The following is a 26,075-nucleotide window of genomic DNA, read 5'->3' on the forward strand; positions in this document are numbered from 1 at the left end:
AATTGTGTGGCAGGAGAGAAATACTCCCTGAAAAAAGAATTTTTGACAAAATATTTATTTTCCTGATATTCAAAATGGCCGCCATATGCCCTCGTATACTCTATTATGTACAATATGAATAGGGAAAACTACTTTTCACAAAATGAGCACTTAACTGCACAAAATTGTGATGTATGAATGAAGTAATATATGCAAATTATCATTGCTAACGAGATATATCATTTATTATGTCATATATGGGAACATTTCTGTACTTTGATATCTAAAATAGCCGCCACTGGCCAAAACAGTATTGCGTACAATGGCAATGGGGGCCAAAAATTCACAAGAGTGATCACTAAAATGCATATTATTAAGATTAAACGAGTGGAATACTGAATAAAAACATAATTGTTAACGAAATGTATCATTAATATGCAATGTATGTGATGAATGTTTCATTTTGATATTTTGAATGGCTGCCAAAGGCCCTAAAAATAAATGCACAACGAGAGAGAGGAGCAAAGAAATCACTAAAGAGAGCACTATAATGCATGTGATAGATTAATGGGATACTGTCTAAAAACATATTTTCTAACGAAATATATCATTCAGGTTTCAAGTTTGTGTTAAATACTGTATTTTGATTTTCAAAATGGCCGCCATAGACATTAACAGTATCATGTACAATGCAAAGTGGGAAACCAATATTCACAGGAGTGAGCACCACAATTGCACGTAATATTGTCCGCACATTGGCTATGAAATGCATGAAATCGTGTGGCAGGAATGAAATACTCTCTGAAAAAATATTTTGTTGACAAAATATTTATTTTCCTGATATTCAAAATTGCCGCCATAGGCCATTACAATATGAATAGGGAAAACTAATTTTCACAAAAATTAGCACTAAACCGCACAAAATCGCGATGTATGAACAAAGTAATATATTCAAATCATCATTAATAACGAGATATATCATTTATTATGTCATATATGGGGACATTGCTGTATTTTGATATCTAAAATAGCAGCCACACGCTCAAGGAGCATTATGTACAATGGCAATCGCCGGGGCCAAAAAATTGACAAGAGTGAGCACTAAAATGCATATTATTAAGATAAACGAGTTGAATACTGACTAAAAACATCATTGTTAATATGCCATTTATGTGATAAATGCTGTATTTTTACATTCAACGTGTTCAAAATGGCCTATAGGCCCTATATTTATCATGCACAATGCGAATGGAGAAACTAATTTTCACAAGAATGAGAATCATAAAATGCATATAACCAAGGAGATATCACCTCCTTGATATAACTGTGATATACGAGTAAAAACATTGTCTTAGACATGATTTCTAACTAAATACATCACATATTTCTAACTAAATACATCACGTGGAGGTAATGAATGCTATACTTTGAAATCCAAAATGGCTGCCATAGGTCCTAAAAATAGTGTGTACATTGTAACATGGGACATATAATTTTGACAGAATTTGGCTTTACTTGACTCTAAATATTGCATATAATTGTGAATTGTGATGTAAGCAAGGGTTGAATATTGTCTAAAACCATGGTTTCTAACGAGATATATCATAATGTTGTGTAATTAAGGTGATAAAAGCTGCATTTCAAAATTGAAAATGGCCACCATAGGCCTTTATCGTATGATATACAATTTCAGTTTAGAAAATAATGTTCACAAAGGGGCATATGGCAGCCATTTTGAATGTTGAAATACAGTATTTACCACCTAAATTACATAAGATATGATATAAATTTGTTATAAATCATGTTTTCAGACAATATTTCACTCATACATCACCATTTGGCCAAGCGAAGCCAAATTCTGTTGAAATAATTTGTTCCAATTCATATTATGCATAATATCAAAAGGGCCTGTAGCGGCCATTTTGACTTTCCAATAACAGTATTTATCGCCTAACTGGCAGAATAAATGATATATCTTAACATAAATTATACTTTCAGACAATATTTTACTCATAGATCACTACTTTGTGCATTTATGGTGCTCACTCCTGTGAATATTAGTTTCCCAATTTGCATTGTACATGATACTGTTAATGTCTATTGCGGCCATTTTGAAAATCAAAATACAGTATTTAACACAAACTTGAAACCTGAATGATATATTTCGTTAGAAAATATGTTTTTAGACAGTATCCCATTAATTTATCACATATATATGCATTATAGTGCTCTCTCTTGTGATTTCTTTGCTCCTCTTTCTCATTGTGCATTTATTTTTAGGGCCTTTGGCAGCCATTTTGAATATCAAAATGAAACATTCATCACATACATGGCATATTAATAATATATTTCGTTAACAATTATGTTTTTAGTCAGTATTCCACTCGTTTAATCTTAATAATATGCATTTTAGTGATCACTCTTGTGAATTTTTTGGCCCACATTGCCATTGTACGCAATACTGTTTGGGCCAGTGGCGGCTATTTTAGATATCAAAATACAGAAATGTTCCCATATATGACATAATAAATGATATATCTCGTTAGCAATGATAATTTGCATATATTACTTCATTCATACATCACAATTTTGTGCAGTTAAGTGCTCATTTTGTGAAAAGTAGTTTTCCCTATTCATATTGTACATAATAGAGTATACGAGGGCATATGGCGGCCATTTTGAATATCAGGAAAATAAATATTTTGTCAAAAATTCTTTTTTCAGGGAGTATTTCTCTCCTGCCACACAATTTCATGCATTTCATAGCCAATGTGTGGACAATTTTAGGATTTTCATGGGTAATTTGCATATTTTGGCGGCCATGTTGGATTTTGCCAATTTGCGGATAATGCTCAAGGTTACACGAGTGGCACCATTCAGATTCGTAATCAGCACCCTCGAATTGACAAGAAACCATCAAAAAATATTGTATATATAAACAACAAGGTTATGCCTCTTCTGTCCTGGACTATAGAAACATGGGTTTCTAGATACCGTACATTATTCGAGAGGGAGACCGAAAAATCCTAATTCAAAAATACAAATTCCTTATAGTTTGTAAAAACTTCAAATAGATGAATATGGAATGAATACGTGAAACCATAATGTGGATGGATAAAAATCCCCATAACGTTTAAGATAAAATATGACTGTATGCCTCCCAACCCGCTTCCTCATTATACATGTAATGCAAGCATTGTTTGACTCCTCCCTGAACATGTTTAATTGTCTTTGTCAATGTTGTTTTAACCTGCTGTGATTCAAGAAAGACTGTGTTCTTCAATACTTGTCAAACAAAATTTTGTCCTTTGACTTCATTCAATGCAGCATGTGAATGGAACTGGAACAGAGCTTGAGATGCGAATGACAGATTGGTTGGGTAGAATGCTGGGACTTCCTGAACAATTTCTATTCAGTTCAGGCATAGGCAATGGTGGAGGTGTTATACAGGTAAAAGAAGATAGTGTCCAGCTGACTCAAAAGGACCGTTTCATGAAAGGACTTGTCAGGCATGTTATCCGACAAGTCCTGTTTCTATCTGACAGTTACCATAGGAACAGTGCTTCTCAGCCAATCAAATCCAGGAAAGTTGTCAGATCTGACAACCTTTCAGATGAAAATGTTGATGAAACGTTCCTCATTGACGACTGTGAACAATAATATATGTTCTGCTATTGTCAGATGGTATTCCACTCTAAACACATTTTATTCAGATTTGAACAGAAGGAAAGTTCCCCTCGAGCACGAGCATAATACTAGTCGAAATTGACAAGATTGTAAAAAGAATGCTAGTCAGCGTGAACAAGGATTATAAAAAAACCAATGCTAGTAAAAATTAACATATCATGCAAATAACATTGTTCTCTAGATTCCTGGAAAATGATGGTTACTTTTTTCGAGGGATACTACGAAGTATTTTTGTTTTCAATTTTTATGATTTTCCAAAATGTAAAGATGTCTAAATAGACTTGATCTTAGATGGCACATGTGTTTTATTACGTAATGTAATAACTGATCTATATGTTTTACATTAATTTTATAAACATACGGCGATGAGAATGTTCTTATATTGATAAAACACTTTCCACCTCAAGAGCACATTTCATGTTGAATTAATTTTTTCATAAAATCTTTTAAAATTTCCTATTCGTCCTTTTTTTCTTATGAAGGAGAGTGCGAGTGGCAGTTGTATTTTGATGCTTGTTGCTGCAAAGAGACGTGCCCTCGACAAACTGCGTCAGACAGATAAAGATTTAGATCCATATGATGTCTCGTCTAAGTTCGTTGCTTTAATGAGTGACCAGGTAACACATTAATGCATTCGTATCTATTAATCCATGATACATCTACACATACAAAGATTTGGGTTAAGTATAGTAAAAGTAGTAAAAGATCGCAGTTACATAAAGGCAATGAATTAAATCAGTTTGCTGCTGTCTGTTCTATAATTTCTGTAAAATTCTCACATCCTAAATCCATTCATTCTTTCATTTATTCATTCATTCATTCATTTGATAATACACAAAAGAGACTCTTTCTATATATGGATATAGCTTGCCCGACGACTAGGAGCCGACCGACCGTTTTTATTACATATGATAAAACAAATATCAAACTTGCAGATCTCCGTTCTTGATAGATATTATGAATCTATGACATTACATATACACCGTTTCTTGTAGAGTAATAGTGACACATGAACTGACCTCTTACCCTATATTATGCGACAAGTCAGACCAGTTGAAAAAACCAGAGATAAAACTCGATGAGCAAAAGACTCTGGAAAAACTGTGAAAGACTTTTGCAAAACCCCCCTTTAAATTTGATTATAATATTATTATGAACTGTAATGATTTGAATAATTTCACTTTGCAGATTTTTAATTCTGTAAGTTTGTCGTAACGAAGAGAACAAGCTAGAATGATACACCCAACGTATCCTTACCGCGCGTTATCCATTCTTTCCGCGCTCCAATGCACCAATGCACTTGTAATTACATTCCACGGAGGCTTCGAACCCCAGGGCTTCGAACCCCATTGACTATGCATTTCTGCAAGGTTTACGAACATTAACGAAACAAACAACATTTACCTGCTATACAACCGTAACGCAGGTAAATAATATTAGTGAGTGACCACGTAACTCATTCGTGTATCTTTTATCCAATGCGGGCGCCGAAGTTTCTGCGCAAAGAAAAAAAAATGAATGAAGAAGGCAGAAATAATCATATCACTTGTTGATAATTATGCCAAAATCTTTCTCAAAATTAGATTTTCATTATCAAATATGTCAAAGGTAAAATATTTCGCTACCTCGGTACTTTTGATGATTTTCCCTCAAATAGGCCATGTCTCACTAATACGCCACAACGAATACATTATGATCCAATGGGCAGTGCTCACTTTTTAATAAAAACAATTAAAATTAGGGGTATTACTACTCAAATGTCCAGCCCAGTCTTTCCAACTCTCTTTCTTCGTCTTTTATATTCTTTCATGATCTTTCCCTCTTTTAATAACCACCGTGATTTGTTGTAATAAGTCATATCTTTTGCAGGGATCTACACTTGAAATAAAAACCGCTCTTGATTGATATCAAACCTTGCCAAATATCATGGAGATTCAGTCAAAACTGCACCATGTTAACAAAATTAATAGAAAACCACAAGTTTAGATTAAAAGCTATAATCTCATATTGTTAAATCTCCTTTTTAGGCTCATTCTAGTATCGAACGTTCTGGGTTTGTAGCTGGGATTCGAACCCACATCCTACCAACCGATGAGACAGGATCACTCAGAGCTCAGGCTCTTCTTGATGGCATAGCTAAAGTCAAATCACTAAGAAGGATACCCATTTTTGTAAGTTGATATTTCATTAATGATATCCCAATTTTATATTTACGATCATCTTAATCTAAAACCTGATTATTTGTCTATAGGAATAGCTATAATAGGGTCGTGAAGGTAATGGTGAATATGAGTCCTGATGGAAATAGTATCATGTAACTCTGAATACAAGTTGAGTGAAATTGTGTGACTGTCTTTCCATGAATTCTGGCGAATTTAGTGTTTTTGTTGGAGATTAATGCACTCTAACGGTCAAACATTGTGTTCAGATGCCCCGCGCCTTAATAAAAAACACAGAGCTTCAGTTATTTTATGCGGTAATAGACACATCAACTGTCGTACCTTTTTCATAATCCATATTTCTCTCATTTTGATTCCGACAAAACTAGCTCGGTGTTACCCTAGGGTCGACAACAACTTTGGCTTTCGACGCTCTCGCAGAATTGGCTCCTATATGTGAGTGCTTTCACAAAACCTTGATTTCGTTATTCAGTAAGGACTGCCTTATCATTATCATGTATTCTTCATAAACTTCTTATTTATTCTTCATAAACTTCTTATTTATTCTTCATAAACGCCTGGAAGTTTAACCGGCCGTTACCATAGCAATAGTCAGAAATCTGTGCATCTCAGTCAATCAAAACCAAGGAAAGATCTGACAGATCAGACCTGTCAAGTTGTGGGCCGGTAAATGTTGATGTAACGTTCTCCGTGTCCCCATTTACCAAAATCATCATGTTGCTATGCCAGGCATACAAGCATTTTCTTCGTATTCTAAATGATCAGTTACCACGCCGTGTTTATTTGTTCTTCAGGTCATGATGAGGGAATATGGGTCCATGTAGATGCTGCCATTGCTGGCTCTGCCTTTCTTTGTCCTGAATTCAGATATCTGATGGCTGGGATTGAGGTATTTACCTTTCTCTTATTCTGGAAAAGATTTCAGAAAACATGGCCGATTTTGACATGATCCTACATCTGAAATCCGTATAATAGTCCTAAGTCCTAATAACATCATGTTTATCGTAATATCTGCTCAATCCACCATGTCCATGTTCATATTATTTGGCCTCTGTTATGAAACAAAAAATGTGTAAATAAAAATATCTGTTTCGTGCACATTCGTATGATTGGAACTTTCATTTAGAAAGGGCCCAATGGTTACTGCGAAGGAGTATGTTTATCATCAGAGTATATTTATTTTTAAAAATGAATGTTTTATTATGTCCACTCGATTCGATTCACTTTATCAAGAAACAGTTAATTAGGCATTTTAGGCCTTTTCAATCTTATTGAAACCTCAATATTTGCAGATATAATTTAATGTTCACTTAGTGTCAATAGTTGACTCTTTTCAATGAATAGAATAGAACAGAATAGAATGGAAATTGTTATTAAATAAAAATCTATTGCGGCCAGAAGACCAATTGCAGGATTTCATTCAATAAATTATGAGCATAGGCCTACATCTAAATTATGTGAAAGCCCAACATGATAACATAATGCTTATTATGCAGTTTTCGTCATCACAAGCAGTGCTCAGGACGGCGAGAATAGTTCAGGGCTATTTATATATACAGTCAGAATCCTTTGGTACATTGTCTGATTATTGTGATGAAGATATTTTGCAAGGGAGATAAAGATATAAAGTTTGGTAATTTAACACTTCGTAAAAGATTGCTTCCATTAAACCTTTTTTTTAATGAATATCTTTTCTCTTTGTACTTGGAGCAGCTTGCGGATTCTTTCAACTGCGGACCGCATAAGACAATGTTAGTGACGATGAGCTGTTCAGTTCTTTGGGTCAAAGACAGAACAACTGTTGAGAGCTCACTAGCCATTGATCCTCCGTACCTTGATTATCATCTAGAAAAACCTCACGTGGATTACAGGGTAAGAGTGATACTGTATTGGTCGTAATGATGATGATGATGGTGGTGATGGTGATGATGGTGATGATGGTAATGATGATGATGATGATGGTGATGGCGACAGCGACGACTATAACAATGACAAAGATGAGGGCGATATGAAACGACAAAGACAACGAGGGTGACCAAATGATTGATAATGGTTGATGATACTGGTAATGACGAGAATGATGATGATGAGGAGGAAGATGATGATGACGACAGCGACGATGGCGATGATGATGATGATGATATTGATGAAGGCTTCTTGGAAAAAGACGACGATGATGTTAATCGTGATGAGGCAAATGTTCTGGACCACGATGAAAAGCAAAACAAATACGTAAATAGCGTTGATGAGGATATTGACTCTGTCCAAACATTGTAAACTAAACAATCACCATGTTTTGAAATTCTCAAATAAGCACAATTCATAATTGAGATTATTTCATTTAATCACATGCGATTACTTTGTTTCATATACCATAGCACTGGAGTTTCAATCTCACTCGTCCGCTTCGCTCACTCAAACTTTGGTTTGTTATTCGACTGTTTGGTGTCCAAGGGCTACAAGACCACATCAGGAAGGTATTTGAATTCTCCATAGATTAAAATTACGATTTCTATTATTCAAAAATTTGGTCGGACTGCTCTAAATGAATGTGGTTTAATTTTTTTTATTCTGATAATTCATTAAATAAAATAAATTCCTGATAACTCTAAAGTCTGAATGACATCAATCCATTGAGAATGTAGAAATTGGTGATTCAATCCCATTTCTCACACTGTAGTATTTACGCCCTCTACGGTATCTTTGTGTTTGACGAAGCCTTCGCCAACCTCTGGTTCACGTCTGGGTTCGAATCCCAGTCGCAGTCGACATGAAGATGTTATAACAATTTTCCTTTGCTGAATTAAGATTAAGTTGGCACTTTTTAGATAAAAGCATGTACATTTCCGATACTTAATTAATTTCTAAGTTTCAGAGAGTCGTTGGCTCGATGGGTTACGGGGACTCTGAATTCTAAACCAAGTTTTCAACAAAATATAGTTTTCATTTTATATATCTACACGCCCGCAGGTGAGACTGAAGCCGGGGGGGGGGGGAGGGTGCAATATTGATTAATGCCACAGTCACACTACGTAATCTGTATCCAGTTTCCCGTCTTACCAAGAATTACGATTGGTCTAATCATCCTCAACTATGGAAAGCCAGCAACGTCAACAATGCATGTTCGTTGAATACATTTTCTAGATAGGCATATGACATGTATGAGGCGAAGTCATAGTACGTTTATCTCTTTCTTAAAAAAATCAGGGTGCTTTTTCTTGCTTACAAAGGACATTGTACAAATTTCCTGAAAAATTATGACAAATGATGGATATCCATTAGAGGTTGATCGGATCATTCGTAACTCTTTGTAAGACGGGGCCCTGACCTCATACCATCGATCTGTTTAATTGGTGTTGGTTTTGTTGGTGTGTCTGACATGACTGGTACTACGAATGTCGCTAATATGAGTGTTCGAAAGGAAAGGTAGTTTCCTGAATTTATGCATTAACCATTTCAGACTAATGAGGATTTTGGTTAGACCACGGATGGGGTGGCGGAGAGGGGGCGGGGCGGGTGATGTCATGCGATATTCGTGTATAACGTTGGTTTTCTTATTCAATTCTTGTTAATTGTACAATAATGTAGTAATAATGTGAGTCGGCTTTGACAGGAACGGCCTTTCCGACTCCCTACATCCGCTGCATTTTGTTCTACATTTCTACCTTTTTTTCTTATTGTATATTTTTAATCCTTCTATATATGCATTTTAAAAGGATGTTAAAAATAAATTGAATTGAATTCTCTATTTTAAGTTGGCATTGATCTATCATGTCTATTGATCACTTAACCATTGTTTCTTATCGTTTCGGATATCTCACTTCACTTTACAGCAATCTCGGCTCGTTAAAGAGTTTGCACACCTGGTGAGCACCGATGCTCGATTTGAGCTTTGTGCAGAGGCAATATACAGCCATGCGTGCTTCAGATTAAAGGTTAGTAATAACATCTTGTGAGAAGTTATTATAGGGAGGCTATGCCTCTGTTACACCGGTGTTACTGACTCCAGACCGGCCAAATTTATTACGTTATTTCCAATGACATAACTATCGGTCGGTTGGGTCGGACTTCCTTGCGTGACTAAAGCATGTCGGGATATTTCATGACAATAGACGGAAGAATGAAACCAAAAGTATAGAGCATTTTTTGTACCTATCAACACCAGCAAATTGTAATGCCATGAAAACCAGAGGGGCGGAATACGGCGAGGTTTCAGAATGTGCAAAATTGGTGTTAGGTTGGATTTAAAATGTTCATGTCAAAACACGATGGCACCACCCCTGGTAATGGTTGTGATAAATACTATTGTTATTGAGTTCCATGACATTTACTCCGGAGACAACTGCTCCCCTTTCAATTCCAAACACTATCGAATTGCTAACCCTAAACCCAACATAAAACTCTCATTGCAACCCAAACCCTAACCCTACCTCTTAGACGAAATTAAGCCCGCGGCAATTATCACAGGAGCAAATGTTGTGTCATCGTTAAATGTCATATTAAGCTTTATATTCTGCTTACAAACCTATTGCAGGAAAGTGGACGTAACATGAATGTCATCAATATTCATAATAACATCCAAGAGGTATCAAATAAATGTTTAAGTATTTGATCAAATGAATTTAGAAGTCGCTTTATTTTCCATGGATAATTGGATTCGGATTAAATTAACAGTTATCGGCACTTTTGACATGTTAGAGGTAATATTTTTCCTCATTGAAGTTTGGTCACTGTTAAAAGATTTTAAGACCGAGTAAAATAGCAATTGATATTTTTCCCCAACAGAATTCTGACAACGAAACAAATCGACATCTTCTGAACCAGATTAACATGACACGAAAAGTAGTCTTGACGGGATCTGTGTTCAAGGGAAAATATATTCTTCGTTTCGCTGTATCCAGTCCCTTCACTGAAAGCAAGCATGTAGAGTTTGCTTGGAAGATAATCACGGAAGCAGCGAATGAACTCAAAGGAGCAGATACTGACGGTCTAAAAGATTGAGAAATTCAAAACCAATTGGTGATATTAAGTGAAATACTGTATATTTGTGTGATAAATGTGACCGAAAACATTTTGCAAAGTGTACTTTCCTGGACCAACGCAGAATTTCTGTTGTCATTTTACACATTATTATCCTCGCCAAAGTTCCATGTTATTGATATAAGAAGAGGACAAATGGAATCATATAAGACATGTTATACTGGCAGATAAAATGAAATGAAGAGGTGAGAAAGTAGATCGTCGGAAGTAAAAGTATTATTTCTAAGAAAGGGTATAGTCCTTAATACTTCATTCATTTATTATTGGAATGAAATCTTAAATTGTAATAAAATATTGATTACACACATCTAATTTAAACGTTTTTGGAGGTAATAACTTTTATAGGAACTGTCTTCATGCATTTTTAAAATTTTATTTATTACCAGATATCACTGTCAGGTACAAGTACAAGGAATAGTACATCACATATAAACAAAATATTTGGTAATTGCATCTAACATACTAGCAAAATGCTAATCGAGGTTAGCCCCAAATAATGTCATTACCATACTTTAAACATTAATTTTCACTAAATCTCAATATTGTACATAAAATTCAGTACTAATTCTACTTATTACTATTGCAGAAAATTTCGATAATTTTTAGTGAACACATTTACACTATATTTACAAGAAAAAAACATCTTAATTATTCACAAAATTATTGTTGGAATAAAATTTTAGTTGTTTTTTTCGTACTGGAATATTAATCACTAGTCATTTCTATAAAGTACCGAAGCGATGACGTCAGTTGAAATGGCGGCCTTGTTCTAAACAAATGAACTCAGAGCGTGTTTCTCATAGGAGAAAATGGCCCGTAATCGAATTTCATCGCATGCAACATCAGAATGATGGTAATTTTTCCAAATGCAGATGTGTATAGACGATCGTCCACTGCGACTCTGTTTATAGAACCCAGCCGATTCGTTGTCATGACAGTAGAGTCACACTTCGGAATTTTATACAGTAACTTTTTGAATTAACACGATTAATATGTTAATACTACATGCACTTATCATCGGAATGAAATTTTCAATTGTGTGTAATGAAATATTTGACTATACACGTGTATTTTAAACCTCTTTGGAGGCAATACAGTAACTTTTTGAAATTAATATGTTAATACTTCACGCATTTATTATTGGACTGAAATTTTAAATATTGAGTACTGAAACATATTTATTACGAACAGTAACTCTTTGAATTAAGGTGTCGGAGTAATACTAATGTACATATATTTCTATTGGAATGAAATATCAGATTATAATGAATAATTGATAAGTAGTCATTTCTAGACTAGTACTCGTTTTTTTCTAATAAATTTCAAGTATTTTTTTTTTCTTTTGTCCAATGTAGGTTTTATAATGTGTATTCTATTTCCCTTAATGTAACGGGTATTCACTTTTACTGTATATAATTCTTATAAATGTAGTAGTGGCTTTATATGTTTAATACGGTATTTTGATGTTTATTGTTCATTGACTTTGTGAGCAAAGCAAATTTCCAATATGGATAAATAAAGACGAACTTGAACTTAAACCAGAAAAGGTGAGATGCTTGAGTAGTTAGAGAGATTAGAGTAGACTGGTATGAGTTGGCCCATGGAGTTGTAGAGCAGGGGCGACTCGGATACCATGGATACGACGGTTCGGGCAAGTTGAGCGTTTGTTCTCAGGAAGACGGACAGTCAACTTGCCCGAACTGTCGAGTCTTCTCCTTTGCTCTCCACAGGACTCCAGAATCAATATGTTAGGATGACAGCATGCAAAACAAATTAATTTGTATCTTTCAGTGTGAATAAGACCCTCAATGTAAATGTTAAATGTTCAGACCTGTGCGTTCTTGTTTAGACCCCTCCCCCAACATGCCCAACTAAAAGAAAAAAAAAGAGGAAAAGATGCAAAGCAGTAAATACCTTGATTCAGAATAATTATTCCAATGACATCCATTTAGCAATGTTTAGATTACAATTGCTCTGCTCCCTGGTCCGTATTCTGAAGTTGGGTTTTATTTAAACTCTGGTCTAAAATTGTGGTTTAATGATAGCCAATTGTGACAGGTATCTCTCACAGAACAATATAATTTTGTCAATTCATTTGACACTAAAATTCTTTCAAAACTGACTTGGAATAATTCCTTCAATAGTAAGTTTTATTCATCATTATATTAATATGAAGGGAAATCCGAGCAAGGATTGCAAACACATCATAACGAAAATTAAATTTTGAACGTTTCGGGGTTTCCCGAATTAAAAACAGAACGACCTAAGTTTAATGTTGTTTATTCATGTTACCTTATATATTTGAAGTGTTCATGTATGAGGCTCGTTTAGCTGCAGGGCGCCTTTGTATAAAGTAGGCTATAAACTAAACAGGCCAACCCTACATACAGCATAAAATGAATAAAACGAATTAAATTTTCTATCTGCCTGGATCTTTTGTCAGTTTCCTTTGCCTTATGTAATATTCGACACAGTATGGTAAGTTTTATTACTGCAACTGCTGTCACGCAGCTATGCTTATCAATGGAGTAGAAACCAGCAGGCATTCTCATGCAATTCTCCTTCAGTATTCTTTGCTATTTAAGTACAAAAAACGAAAACATAAGCCTAATTACTTCCCGAGAATTGTTGCCTCGATCGATGTCTTTTTGAAAAAAAGGCCTATATTACATTTTTAGCTCTTTGCAGATTTCGATGGAATTCCTGTATTCCCAGCTTTTATTCCGATGTTTATGTCGCCAATCAACCAGTTTTATACATTCCTCTACCGGTCTACAATTATCCCCCTTACAAATCCTTCAAGCATGATATTCATTTCAACCCACAATAGTTAGCCTGTGTAAAAATATTGCTCATTTTGACTGAGTGGAATGTTGCAGTGACCTTGTAAAAGTTTGATCAGTTTCTTCTTGTTGAACTCGGTTTACCTTTCTAATGGGGCGTTGCAAGAAACTTGCGATCAATTCCAAGTCTGCTTTCAGTACCTAAATCGATCGTAAATTTTAAAATTATAAACGAAATTGCGAGTTATTTGTAATCTGCTTCTTGAAGTGACAAGCGGTGTAATCTGACTACAGTTAAGATTAATTAATCTATTGCAACATTGCAACAGAATATTTGCAATTGATTGCAAACATTTTCTTGTGACATCCCCTATGACTAGTTATTACACAACAGAGTCAATGAGAGACCACACAAAGTGATCAGTTCACCCCCTTTAAAATTCAGTCTTACGAGCACCCTCTAATCTCTCTTACGAAGATTGATTTTTTGTCAGTCATCCCAATAGCCTTCCTGAAGACATAAAATAATGAACCTCTGTCGAAACTTTCAAAAGTCTTCTAAAAACTTTGTTATTGAACTCTTAGCTCTTTATGCGCCTTGAGCACTCTACAGAGTGGATTTGGCGCTCTACAAGTCTCATTATTATTATTATTATTACTATATCACGAATACCGACCGAATACTAATATGTATGGCCAATAACCCATCCGCGTCGAGATATTGTGGTCAGGTATTGATACCTGAAAACGTAATTTAGGTGCGCTTTAACTCGCATTTTTTTCTTTTACAAACACACGTTCAGAAGTGTTTTATATTCACGATTTCAGGCGCCGTAGCCGAGTGGTCTCGTGACCCGACTACTTCATGAAATCCAGAGGTTCGATTCCTGGACCCTCGACCAATGCATGTTTATATAAATTGCTTATTTATCTTGCATCAAGTAAATATAAATATTTATGCACTGTTGATACCCACGTGTGCATGTGTTAAAAATCTAACATTTTAGCTCGCATTCCGCGCCACATTTTGTGAGGTGCGCATCACGTTCATAAATTCTTACAAAATTGACCTTAAAAATCTTTTTCAAATCAGTATACCCATAAAGCAACGAAGAACCTCAAGTTAATTCATCCCTTGAACTACTTGAGTGCGTAACAGTAGCTCTGCTAAAGCCAAGGTAATTATGTTGCATTTATTATAGAGCGCTAAAGACTTATGATAAAGGGGCATTAGGCACTATGTAAGTCAGTAGAGGAGTTAGTATTTTGGGTTTGTTGCACTTCGCTTTTCTTAATTCCCCTGGATTAAAAAAGGCCAACGTCAATATATTGAATCTCCTTTCCACAACTCATTGATAGGCCTCCGCTATGTTTATGGTCGGCTATTTTGTAAACTCGTTGGAAAGCATATCGATCGAAATGTCTGATTTTCACCGATTGGTCAGGCTTATCAAATGCCCGGTATCAATGCTTATAAAGGCTTATGGTCTGAATGAACCCCTTTTTTGAAGCACCCACGCCTAACAGACAACAAACCCTTTCTCTTCGTTCCCCGCACATCGATTTTATTGACCCAAGTCATACTGGAATGAACCCATTGATTTCTAATCTAAAGCCTCTTTTATGAAACGGAACAAATAAATAGTAAATAAAATAAAGACCGTTAAAGAGACGTAGAAAGTAGTTTATGGGATGTATGAATAGGCGACCGCTCAGAGGCCTAATCGGGTCATGGTTCGGATATGGAGAGCGCCGTCTGTCGTGGCTTCACACGCGCGTGGGTCTTGCATTGTAGCAGACGATATTCTCTAATATTTCACCAGCCCGGGACATAGTCGACAGGTATATAGTTTACCTATTTTGTTATCTTTTATATCCTGATAATGGATTGTTGTCTTACTTGATCAAAGTCCGTGTGTTTCTACATGTGATATAAGAACTGACGGACCTCTGAAATGAACAACGAATGTACTGTCATATTATGCTACTCATCAAAAAGTCAATACTACACGAGGTGCATCGCATCACCTTATTAATCTGATCAAGCTTGCGATCGTGTATCTTTCTTAATTCGGCTACTGACTTCACGGGGGTAGATGTACTCACCAACTCCGCTTACAGTCTCACTTTTGGATTTATAAACATGGATATCCTCACCATTTCCTGGTCAACCAGCATCTTACTTCTGATCATTTGTTTGGTTTCCCACGGCGGGGCGGACTACCAACTGACGGTCCTCCACACCAACGATGTCCATGCACGGATCGAACAGTTCAACAAGTATGGTTCCGAATGTAGCCAGGAGGATGCCGAGGACGGAGCGTGCTTCGGAGGGGTTGCTAGGCGGGCAACCAAAGTCAAGGAGATCCGGAATCGGGTTGCCAATGTTCTTCTCTTGGATGGTGGTGACCAGTATCAGGGTACCATGTGGTTCTTTCTTTACAAGGGTGCTGAAGCATCTCACTTCATGAACATGATAGAATACGATGCAATGGTGAGTTTTCGTAGGGGAAATACATTTATGAAAGTTTTTACCCTAAAAATTTGTGATACTTATTCTTGAGATGTGGGAAAAGATTTTTTCATACAGATGCCATTTTTCCTCTAACGGGGGTGGGGGGAGGGGGAGGGACACGAGGTTAGTGACTACTTGAGGGGCGCTGCGATGGATAAGAAAGAACTACTATAATAGGGGTATAAACATGGGGTTTTGACATTATTTATAACATATTTTGCAACAAAGTCATGATCCCTCTGTATAACTCAAATTTTGAAAACAGGTAGCATAAACAATTGAATTTTACCCATCAGCAGGGGCGGGGCTAGAAAGTGGTGGGACAGGTCGTGACCGCCCCATTTTTCACAAGTAATTAAATAAAATGGAGGAAAATGGATAAGAGGGAAAAGGGAAGAACTTAATACCCAATTATCTTTAGAAAGAGAGATTGCTTTTACCCCGTTTCGCCCTATTTCACATGAAGGCTATATATTAGTCTACAGGCACAGACCCTGATTGAAATTTTGATCAACAAGTGTGTCTCCACGCAAAGACTAGCATGAGCGAGATGGCCTTCAGTACACAAGGCATGAGTAGGCTGCTTTTTAAGACCGTCAACTCGAGTGAAGGGTTTGCCCAGCAGACTAGCTATATATAGCCTTTGTATGACTTTACAAGAATGAATAGTTTGTGGTCATAGGGTCTAAATACGAAAAGAAGATCACACGGCTCTATCTATTTTTTATTTGTTATTAATTTATATTCGATAATCCAAGGTTGGTGGTATCCCCATATTATTGGGTAAAGTTAAACAAAAAAAAAAAAAAAATGAGATTCAGTGTGCTGTACCTCCATGGATATAGCGGAGCTCAGTAAGACCTCAATTGTACACTGCAAAACTCCGGTGTTAATTTAACCATGTTAACACCAACCCGGAATCTATTTGTCCACACCAGAGAAGTTTCGTTTTGGTCTAACACCAGAAAGGTGTTTATACAACACCAATTAGTATTAAAACAGCATCGGTTTGATTCCAAACTGGTGTTGTTTCAATGGCGATATTTGTGTGTGTAAGAAGGGAAAATAAAGAGGGAGGTAGGAAGAGAGGGCAAGAGGGAGAGATATTAAGGGGGGGGGGGGGCAGGGAGTGGGAGATGGAAAGAACGAGAGAGAGGTAGGCAGAGACAAGAGGGACAGGTATGCAGAAAGAGAAAAAGAAAGGGAGGGAAAATATGAATGAAAGGGCACTGCAAAGCAGTTTCCTCGAATTTCCACAAAATTCATATATACCAATATAACTTGATCAAGATTCGATTGCTACCATGGAAACCCCCATCCGTCATATATATGTATTTTTAAAGATACTGATCATCATCTAAGTCCTCTTGACGATATCATCCGAACTGATTATTTTCGCCGTCGAAACGATTATTTTCCGAAAGATTAGGTTTGAGTACGTCAATACTTCTTGACATTTCAGCGACCCAATCTCATGATTGGGTGGATATACCCTCTCTTCGTTTCCTCCAGCATATAGTATGGAAAAAAATGCCCAAACTGACGACGAAAGCACGAAGCAACGTTCGGTGCAACATGTTGGCTTTAATAGCGTTTATCTGACTTATTACCAGTGGCAGCACCACAAGGGGACAGGGAGGTCATCGCCCCTAGACAATTTCAATTAATGAAAAAAGGAGAAAATAGGTAGATAGGAGAAAATGAATAGAGAGGGGAAAAGTGGAAGGTAGAATAGAATCCAAATGAGATATCTCAGTCGTGTAGCTCCGTAATACCCATATAATGTAATTCAATCGATAAAAAACATGACGTCATAATATTTAGGTCGTCTTGCCTTAATATATATATATATACATATATATATATATATATATATATATATATATATATATATATATATATATATATATATATATATATATATATATATACATATATATATATCCCAATGCCGCCCGTTTTTATTTCATAAGCATGGATGTGTAATAACATGCATGACCTGGGCTCCGTTGCAAAAAAGTTACCATTATGGTAACTTTGACTTCCAATGGTAAATTTCATGGAATCCTTGATTTTGATTGGTTGTTGATCAGCGTTACCATAGTAGTTACCATTGAATGGCAAAGTTACCATAATAAATTTTTTTACAACAGGGATCAGAATAACCATACCTTAATTGAACTCCCTGTCCAGAAAGTTAAACAAATATTTCAATGAAATCCTGACAATCCACTTGCAGCGAACACAGATATGATTTTGAAATCTAAAAAAATTGCAACGTCTGATGCAAACAGTCTTGCGTCATTATGTGATGTAGTGTAAATTTCATGAATTGTAATATCCAAAAGATTCATTGTCAATCAATATCATATTTTTTTGCATGAAGTGCGTTTGAATAACTTGTCTGTAAATACATTTTAAGCATAAGTAAGATACATCAAGACTTCGAGTTACGAATATATCCGCTAAAGAGGGCCCATACACTGTAAAAGCTGCGGTGTTAAAACTGACACCAATTGGTGTTGATAGAGGACCACACCCTGAGGTGTTAAAATTACACCCTAAAGATTAAAGATTAAAACTAACACCACAAATTCAACACCGGTGTAAAATTTTCCGAGTGGAAGACACCTTTTGAAGACATTTCGTAGAATTTGTGGTATAGATGAATACCATTCAATTCTCTTCTTGACTACCCTTCAATAAAACGATAATATGCTAACCATGCTAAACATCTGAAAGGCTCATGAGGAAGAAAGCAAACAAACTGTGTCATCCTTTTCTGATTTTTTGTGGAACCGTTACTGACCTGTTTTTCTAAAAAAATCAATCAATTCGAAGATTGTTTCATCCGTCCATATGATTATCGTCAACTTATCCATGTTATTAGAGGCCCCATTTTTCTTTAAGTTTTATTCGTGATTTATGCCATTCGTTACAAATTGAAATATTGTCAGATATTCACTAGGCATTGCAGGATTGAGTTGAAATATTGTCAGATATTCACTGGGCATCGAGTCTGGAACAAGTAACTCTAAAGGAATTCGTATATGCTTAGGTTTTTTAAGGCTCTGCTTGGTCCCAAAAAGAGATTTATTTTTAATTTTGGAGCAAATGCGTTCATTTAGGTTCAACCCTATATTACAGAATCACATCTCCTAAAATGTTACCGAAAAGCTTATTATGAATTGAGTGAAGTAAAACCACATCCTTATTGTATAGATCGTAGCATTACGTAATTGATGCTTTTTACCTCGAGTTTGGTATGTCGGTGACGTTTCACGAGCATAATGCTCGATTCCGCAAAATGAGGTAAAACAAATCCTATAATTTATAACCACAAACCGCGATGAACTACGGGGGGGGGGGGGGGGCACGTGCCCCAATCGCCTGACCCCCCCCCAAAAAAAAAACGGGGAAAAGGAGAAAAAGAGGGAGAGGGAAGAGAAACGTAGTGGGAAAGAAGAAATTGTTGTTCATTATAATGTTATATTATATTATAATTATATTATGTTATATTTCATAAGAAACATTTTTTAATAACTTCATGAAACATAATTTGCTCAGGGCCTATGTGCTCATTATTCCTGGTGCTCGCATTGTCTGTTTAACGAGATATATAATCCCGTTGTACTAAATCGTCCCGTTTTCAAGTCAATATACACCAAATATATTTCCTCCCACTTCGTGTTATTATTGTTTTATAGAGTGACATATGCTTCTTTTTCATGACTATATACTTAAAGTGATTGCCCTTTAAGGTCTTAATACAAAAGATTTCATGTCCGTGCTTACGTTCGCATTAGTGGATTGGTGAGATATATCTGATCTCCATGGACTAAAATCAGTCCTTAAAATGTCTCTTTTTCTGATCTGAATATCAAAAATTTTCAGCTCGCGCTTCGCGCTCGCATCATTTGGTTTGTGAAATAGGTATGATCTTATTGAATTCCTACAAACAAGCCTTAGAATGCCCATCTTCAGATCTGAATTTCCTAAATTTTCAGCTCGCGCTTCGCGCTCGCAATGTTTGATTAGTGAGATGCGTATGTTAATCGTGATTACAATAATTACTACAAGTGCTTCTTGTGTTTAGATGTAATTGTAACAAAATCAGCAAGCGCTTTGCACTCGCAATAGATGACTATGGAGAAATATGAATACTCTTAATGGATTTCTAAAATATAGTCCTTAAAATCTCCGTTAGGGGTCAATATATTAAAAAAATTCAGCTCGCGCTTCGCGCTCTCATTGTTTAGGTACGAATCATGATTACAAAAATATGATTATAATGTCTCTTTTTAGGTTTGAATGTCAAAAATTTTCAGCTCGCGCTTCGCGCTCACATTATTTGATCATTGAGATGATCAAATAAACAAATTCATTGATTCAGGAATGTGTGGGTCCAATGCTAATGGCACTGTCCTTAAAATGTCTCTATAACTTAAAGGTCGTTATACCTGGCAACTGAGCGCGCGAAGCGCGCTCATTAAGTGACTATTTTTTGCTGGTGCCCCCCCAATGCCATGACCCACGGTACGCCACTGGATTCTCATATAATAAAAAAATTGACATTTTTGAATTCATTCTTTTTTTACCCAAGGGGTGTTTTTGTAAAGCTGAACGTTTGTGAGACGCTAATAGGTTTATGTTCAGACCATGGACCTATAATAGCAAAAAAGAAATGGATCTGAACTGGATTCCACATTTCACAAGTATAATTATGATATTGTTTTTTTTTTTATAAATGACATTTCATTATTCTAATGAAGTAGATATGGTATCACTGAAAAACAATGAATTCCAGAATTCCTTTACGCTGTTTCTGGTAAATCACCGTGTGTCTGTTGATAAGTCACGCAGTCAAAATGTAACATTAAATCTTTTCCTGCGCCAGAAAGTAGAACCACCTTTCACGTATTATAATGGGTTTATTCAGCCATTCAACCATTATCTACGGATGCTTAAAAATGCCACCCAGATGTGGGAGAGATGATCAGATGACAAGATCTTGGATCTCAACATGTCTACATCCCTTGGAAGAAATGATCAGATGACAAGAGCTGGATCTCGTCATGTCTACATCCCTTGGGAGAGATGATCAGATGACACGATCTTGGATCTCAACATGTCTACGTCCCTACGTCCCTTGGAAGAGATGATCAGATGACAAGAGCTGGATCTCGTCATGTCTACATCCCTTGGGAGAGATGATCAGATGACAAGATCTTGGATCTCGTCATCATGGTCATGTCTACATCGTTTGGAAGAAATTATCAGCTGGCAAGATCTTGATCGGAGATCTTGTCATCTGATCATCTCTCCCACAAGATGTAGACATGACGAGATCTAAGTTCTTGTCATCTGACCATCTCTTCCACGGGATTTAGACATGATGAGATCCGAGATTTCGTCATCCTATCTTCTTTCCTAAGAGATATAGACATGACGAGATGATTATATCAACATCTGAGAGGCACTTACATGACTTATAAGCTTGCAAAAAAAAATTAGCGGGCCCAGCATAACACAATTCTCCATTCTACCTTTTGTAAAATGACGATGTGAAATGCAGAGCACGGCTGAGCAGTAGGCAACAGAGGGTTGAAATCTTTGGTATTTTTAGTTTTGTAGTAATCTTTATTATTCATTTACTTTAAATTCATACACAGTCTGGAAAATACCACAGAAATAATGCAACAGATTAATTACAGCTGTATATAAACAAAATCAAATAGCATTACACAAAATAACATGGCAGATTAATTGTATATGAACAGAAACGTAGCAACAAATCGCAGAAGATAATACAAACATCGCAGAAAATAATACAGCAATTAGAAAACACGACATCAGATAAATATTTTAAAATAAAACAGTAAAGCAAACGGGATCAAATAATCTGAATGAACGAATGTATCATGCATCCTCGCTCCAGCATGTCCAAACAACCCCTTCTTAATTTTATCCGACATTGAAACTGAACAACAACTGCAAAAAAAGAAAAGAAAAGAAAAAAGATTAGGATAAATGATGATTTGGCAATGAATCGAACCCATAACCCTTTCGTCCATGACCAAGGTGCTCGGTCGTATTCAAATTGTTAATCTATCATTTCAGAGCAGCATCGTTGATCGATGTTATACATGAGGGTCATGCAGTCTCCCTTTCAACATTTTTAACATGGAGGTAGAATGCTTGTAAAAAAATGTGAAGCTTTCGATCGCTCTTTTAAAAACGCCTTAATCCTCCGACTCCTCAGAAGATTGCACATCATGATCGGATGGGATTTTAACGAATAACATGAATAAGGAGATGAAGAAAAAAGAATGAAAGGACGTTTATACAAGTTGTATAGCTGTGATGCAATTGAACATTCGAGGTGAAAGATTACGTGAATTATTCGACGAAAGAAGACAATGAAGTGCAGAATATAATGTTAAAGAATGTCAGATAATACTGACCCTTTACCAAAGATTAATACTTTCAGATAGTGTGTATCGGAATTGGGTGAGTTTCTGTTCTTTCAACGAGGAAATTGATTTCCGATGATGTGGCCGAAAGTAGATTGTTTATGTTTTGTAAACATGTGGATACAATTCAGAATATTAGAACGTTTCGGTACGTGGAATAGATGACGAATAGAAAACATGAAAAAGTGGAAGGGAGGAGATAGAAGGAGGAGGAAGGGGGGTGGGAGGGGGAGAAGAAGGAGGGGAGGGATGAGGTTCATAACAGTTGTAATAATAAAAGGTTGAAGTAACGGTTTAGAGCTATTGAAATCATTCAATTTGAATGGTTGACAGTATACTTGGTATAGAAATCATGCATTTGTTGTTATAACAAATCTTTTTTTGAATAGGACCCAGAAGAGTCAGAAATAAATCCGTAATAACATCATTAATATGATTAATCGCAGGTGGAATGTACTCCTTTTTTTGCATGGGCCTATAAAGTAGTGAAACGATCCCTGACAATCTAACTTAATACGCCAGTGCGATAAAAAATCATTTTCTACTATGCATGTATATAGGCACATACGAAGCTTTCTTCACTTGCTATTTTAGTTCGTTAGACCTACAAGAAAGTTGTTTGGTATAGCCTTTACTAACCAAGGGTATTGGTGCATGGATATAATTATCAAGATTTGCGACGTCCTCCGTCTTTCATACGTCTCTTTCTTGTGAAAAAGTTTTCAAGATGGAATACCCTCGAGTCTCAAGTATTTGCCGACTGGTAATTATGTCACCATCTCTTTCTTCCCCCGAGAAAATGGCCCAATCTCCGGACTATTTTTCATCCAGCTTACAGGTCACGTTCACACGTGTCAACATGATGAATAGGCTTATAGATTAACCTCATTACTCAAAGATAAAAAGAATAAAACAAACATAAGGAATAGCCCATCCCTCCATTAATCTTGGGCGCATTTACTGTTCATTACAGGCGAAACCATCTATTTTATAGAATCTTCAGACTGGTTGGATGTAACGGTAGATAAACCTAAACCGGTCATGTTGGCTCAGTGCATGGTAGAGCGTCCACCTCATGAACGGGAGGTCGGGGGTTTGGAGCATTTATATTGTGGATCATTGTGGCCCTCTGAAACAGAGGGTCGTGTTTTCAAATCCCAGCCATGGCGTAGTTTCCTTCAGCAAGAAATTTATCCACATTGTGCTGCACTCAACCCAGGTGAGGTGAATTGGTACTTGGCAGGAATTTATTCCTTGAAATGCCCCAGCGCTGTAAAAGGCTGCGGGGCTATAAAGCCAGGGTAATATAATATCCAAGTCCTTTGGAAGCACATAGAGACGTTATTTATAATGTGTTATGCGCTATAGAAGAACTGTCTATTATTATAATTATTCATTGATCCCAGGCCGAGTCATCCCAAGACTTGTAAAAATGGGACCTTCTGCCTTCTTGCTTGGCGCTCAGCATTTAGACTGGAGAAGGGTAATAATTATGTTATGCAGAGCCCGCTGGAAGAAGTGGATACCCTGTGTAAATAAAACGTTATTATTATTAAAACAAAAGTAATAAAAAGCCGTTCATCAACATCAATACCACAATGTTAAAACAATTTTTACTGATCAAACAAACTTGCAGTCTATGATACATAGGCCTACCCTACGATGAAAATCTGACCATATTCATTTGAATTATCTGACAAAACTACAGAATATTATCTGTTGAAAAATAGGAAATTTGTAGACACTTGATATGACTTAGACATCTAAATTATTCTGCTTTTATTCAACATCATTTACCTAAGTAGATTGACATATATATTGTATTCTTGTAATAGTTATCTGGTTATTGCATTTGGCAAATTGTTTCCAGGTTTTGCATCTGGAGATTTACGGTATATACAAAGTTCAAGACCAGCGGCCGGCAATATGCCATGCTGGGGTAATGATTGATGCACTATTAAGGTCCATCCATTTGGTTTATTTCGTTGATATGGAAATAGAATAAAAATTCTCGAATCTTGAATGTTGAAAACTGGGGGCTGTTATCATTACCCCTAATGGCTGATCTTCCGAACCCGTGATCAGTCAGCACCAAACACATCGGTATAGCCAAGGGAAAAGGCAACCCGGCGCATCAAGTTGGTTTGGAGAAGAGATAAAACTTTTGCCGAAAAAACCACCCGAGGACGTGATTTTATGACGTCACAAATATTTTCTTTAAAAGGAAATAATTTCATCTGTGCATTCGAAATGTCATCAGAAATTATCAAACGTTCACTCTTCAATATTAGCGACATTATGCATGAATAATTAAGAAAAAATTCAAATGTGCACATCACAGAATTTCTAATTATTCATGACCCTGACATTTATCAAAAACTTTATCAATGATGTGCTTGTCTCATTTTTTCTCCTTATTCTTAAACTTATCGTCAGGGACATTCCATTTTAATATGAGCCTGCCTATGAGGGGGAGGGGGGGGGGGCGCATCTTGTAAAGTTTACCCTTCCCCAAATGCATGTAGAGAGGTTAAATTGGAGAATTTATTTTGTTCAGGTGAGTGACGGGATCAAATCGAAAGGAATCGCGAAACACGAAGGACAAAAAAAAAAGATTTTTTTTTCAAATAAAAAGGTGAGTTTTTAGTATTGGATGATTTGAAAGCCGAAAATAGACTCCCTCCAAAAAAGGTCAAGCTTTTAAATCCTAGGGGGCGAACACAACCGTAATAATATTAGGTCGTGTTCCCAGCCTGAATCACCGCCTTCATGGATATAGGGGGATTCCCATTCATAATTTTAATTTCTGTCATGTCTGTTCTGGGGAGGAGTGCTCTGACTGAAAAATGTACACATGTCTCTGTCATTTCAACTACGACGAGGAAGTAAGCTGTCATCTTGGATAAATTTGATTATCAGTTACATTTTCTGCTAACGAGCCTAACGTTAAAGGTAAACGACAACTTATTTCATGACAGAACGTCTTTAAAATCAAGGTTAATTGTCATAATATTGTCATACATCTAGATAAGGTCATTAATGTACACCTATTTTTATGAAATGATGAAATCTTATCTCAAAATGAATAATTCTGATGATACTAACACAGAAAAGCATATTTGGGACAGTGCATTAATATTACTTTGAAAAATACCCAACATTTATGGAATTACGTGATTATTTTGTATCTCAGCATTATTACGCATTTTCTTCCAGAGCTTATTTGGCACACTGTTTTAAATTTACATACATTATAAACACTTTGGTGGTAATTTCATTGGATTCTGTTCAAACTCATTTCGAGATCGTTACCACACCTGCTATTTATCTTTAAATCTCCTGCATGACGCGCCTATACAATCCCCCTGAAGTCGGATTTTGCTTGTAACTTTGCTAATGATGGAATTTACATGATTCA

At 36.2% G+C, this 26,075-nt stretch overlaps 2 protein-coding genes across 2 annotated transcripts in view; both read left to right on the plus strand.

Moving 5' to 3' along the window:
* Nucleotides 1-3,363: 3,363 nt before the first annotated feature.
* On the plus strand, nt 3,364-12,537 carry LOC121412854 (aromatic-L-amino-acid decarboxylase-like). Its single transcript, XM_041605615.1, has 9 exons — nt 3,364-3,429; nt 4,149-4,283; nt 5,694-5,837; nt 6,215-6,281; nt 6,641-6,735; nt 7,560-7,718; nt 8,225-8,323; nt 9,680-9,781; nt 10,632-12,537. Exons 1-9 carry the CDS (start codon nt 3,364-3,366, stop codon nt 10,845-10,847), a joined length of 1,083 nt encoding a protein of 360 aa, XP_041461549.1. The 3' UTR covers nt 10,848-12,537.
* A 2,899-nt stretch (nt 12,538-15,436) lies between these two features.
* Nucleotides 15,437-26,075, plus strand: part of LOC121413564 (snake venom 5'-nucleotidase-like) — a 53,309-nt gene continuing 42,670 nt past the window's right edge. Inside the window, exon 1 of the mRNA XM_041606425.1 lies at nt 15,437-16,163. Coding sequence (XP_041462359.1) covers nt 15,813-16,163 — 351 coding nt within the window. The 5' untranslated portion in view covers nt 15,437-15,812. The remainder of the gene's footprint in view (nt 16,164-26,075) is intronic.

The sequence above is a fragment of the Lytechinus variegatus genome, chromosome 4 (genome assembly GCF_018143015.1).
Source record: "Lytechinus variegatus isolate NC3 chromosome 4, Lvar_3.0, whole genome shotgun sequence".
Taxonomy (NCBI): domain Eukaryota; kingdom Metazoa; phylum Echinodermata; class Echinoidea; order Temnopleuroida; family Toxopneustidae; genus Lytechinus; species Lytechinus variegatus.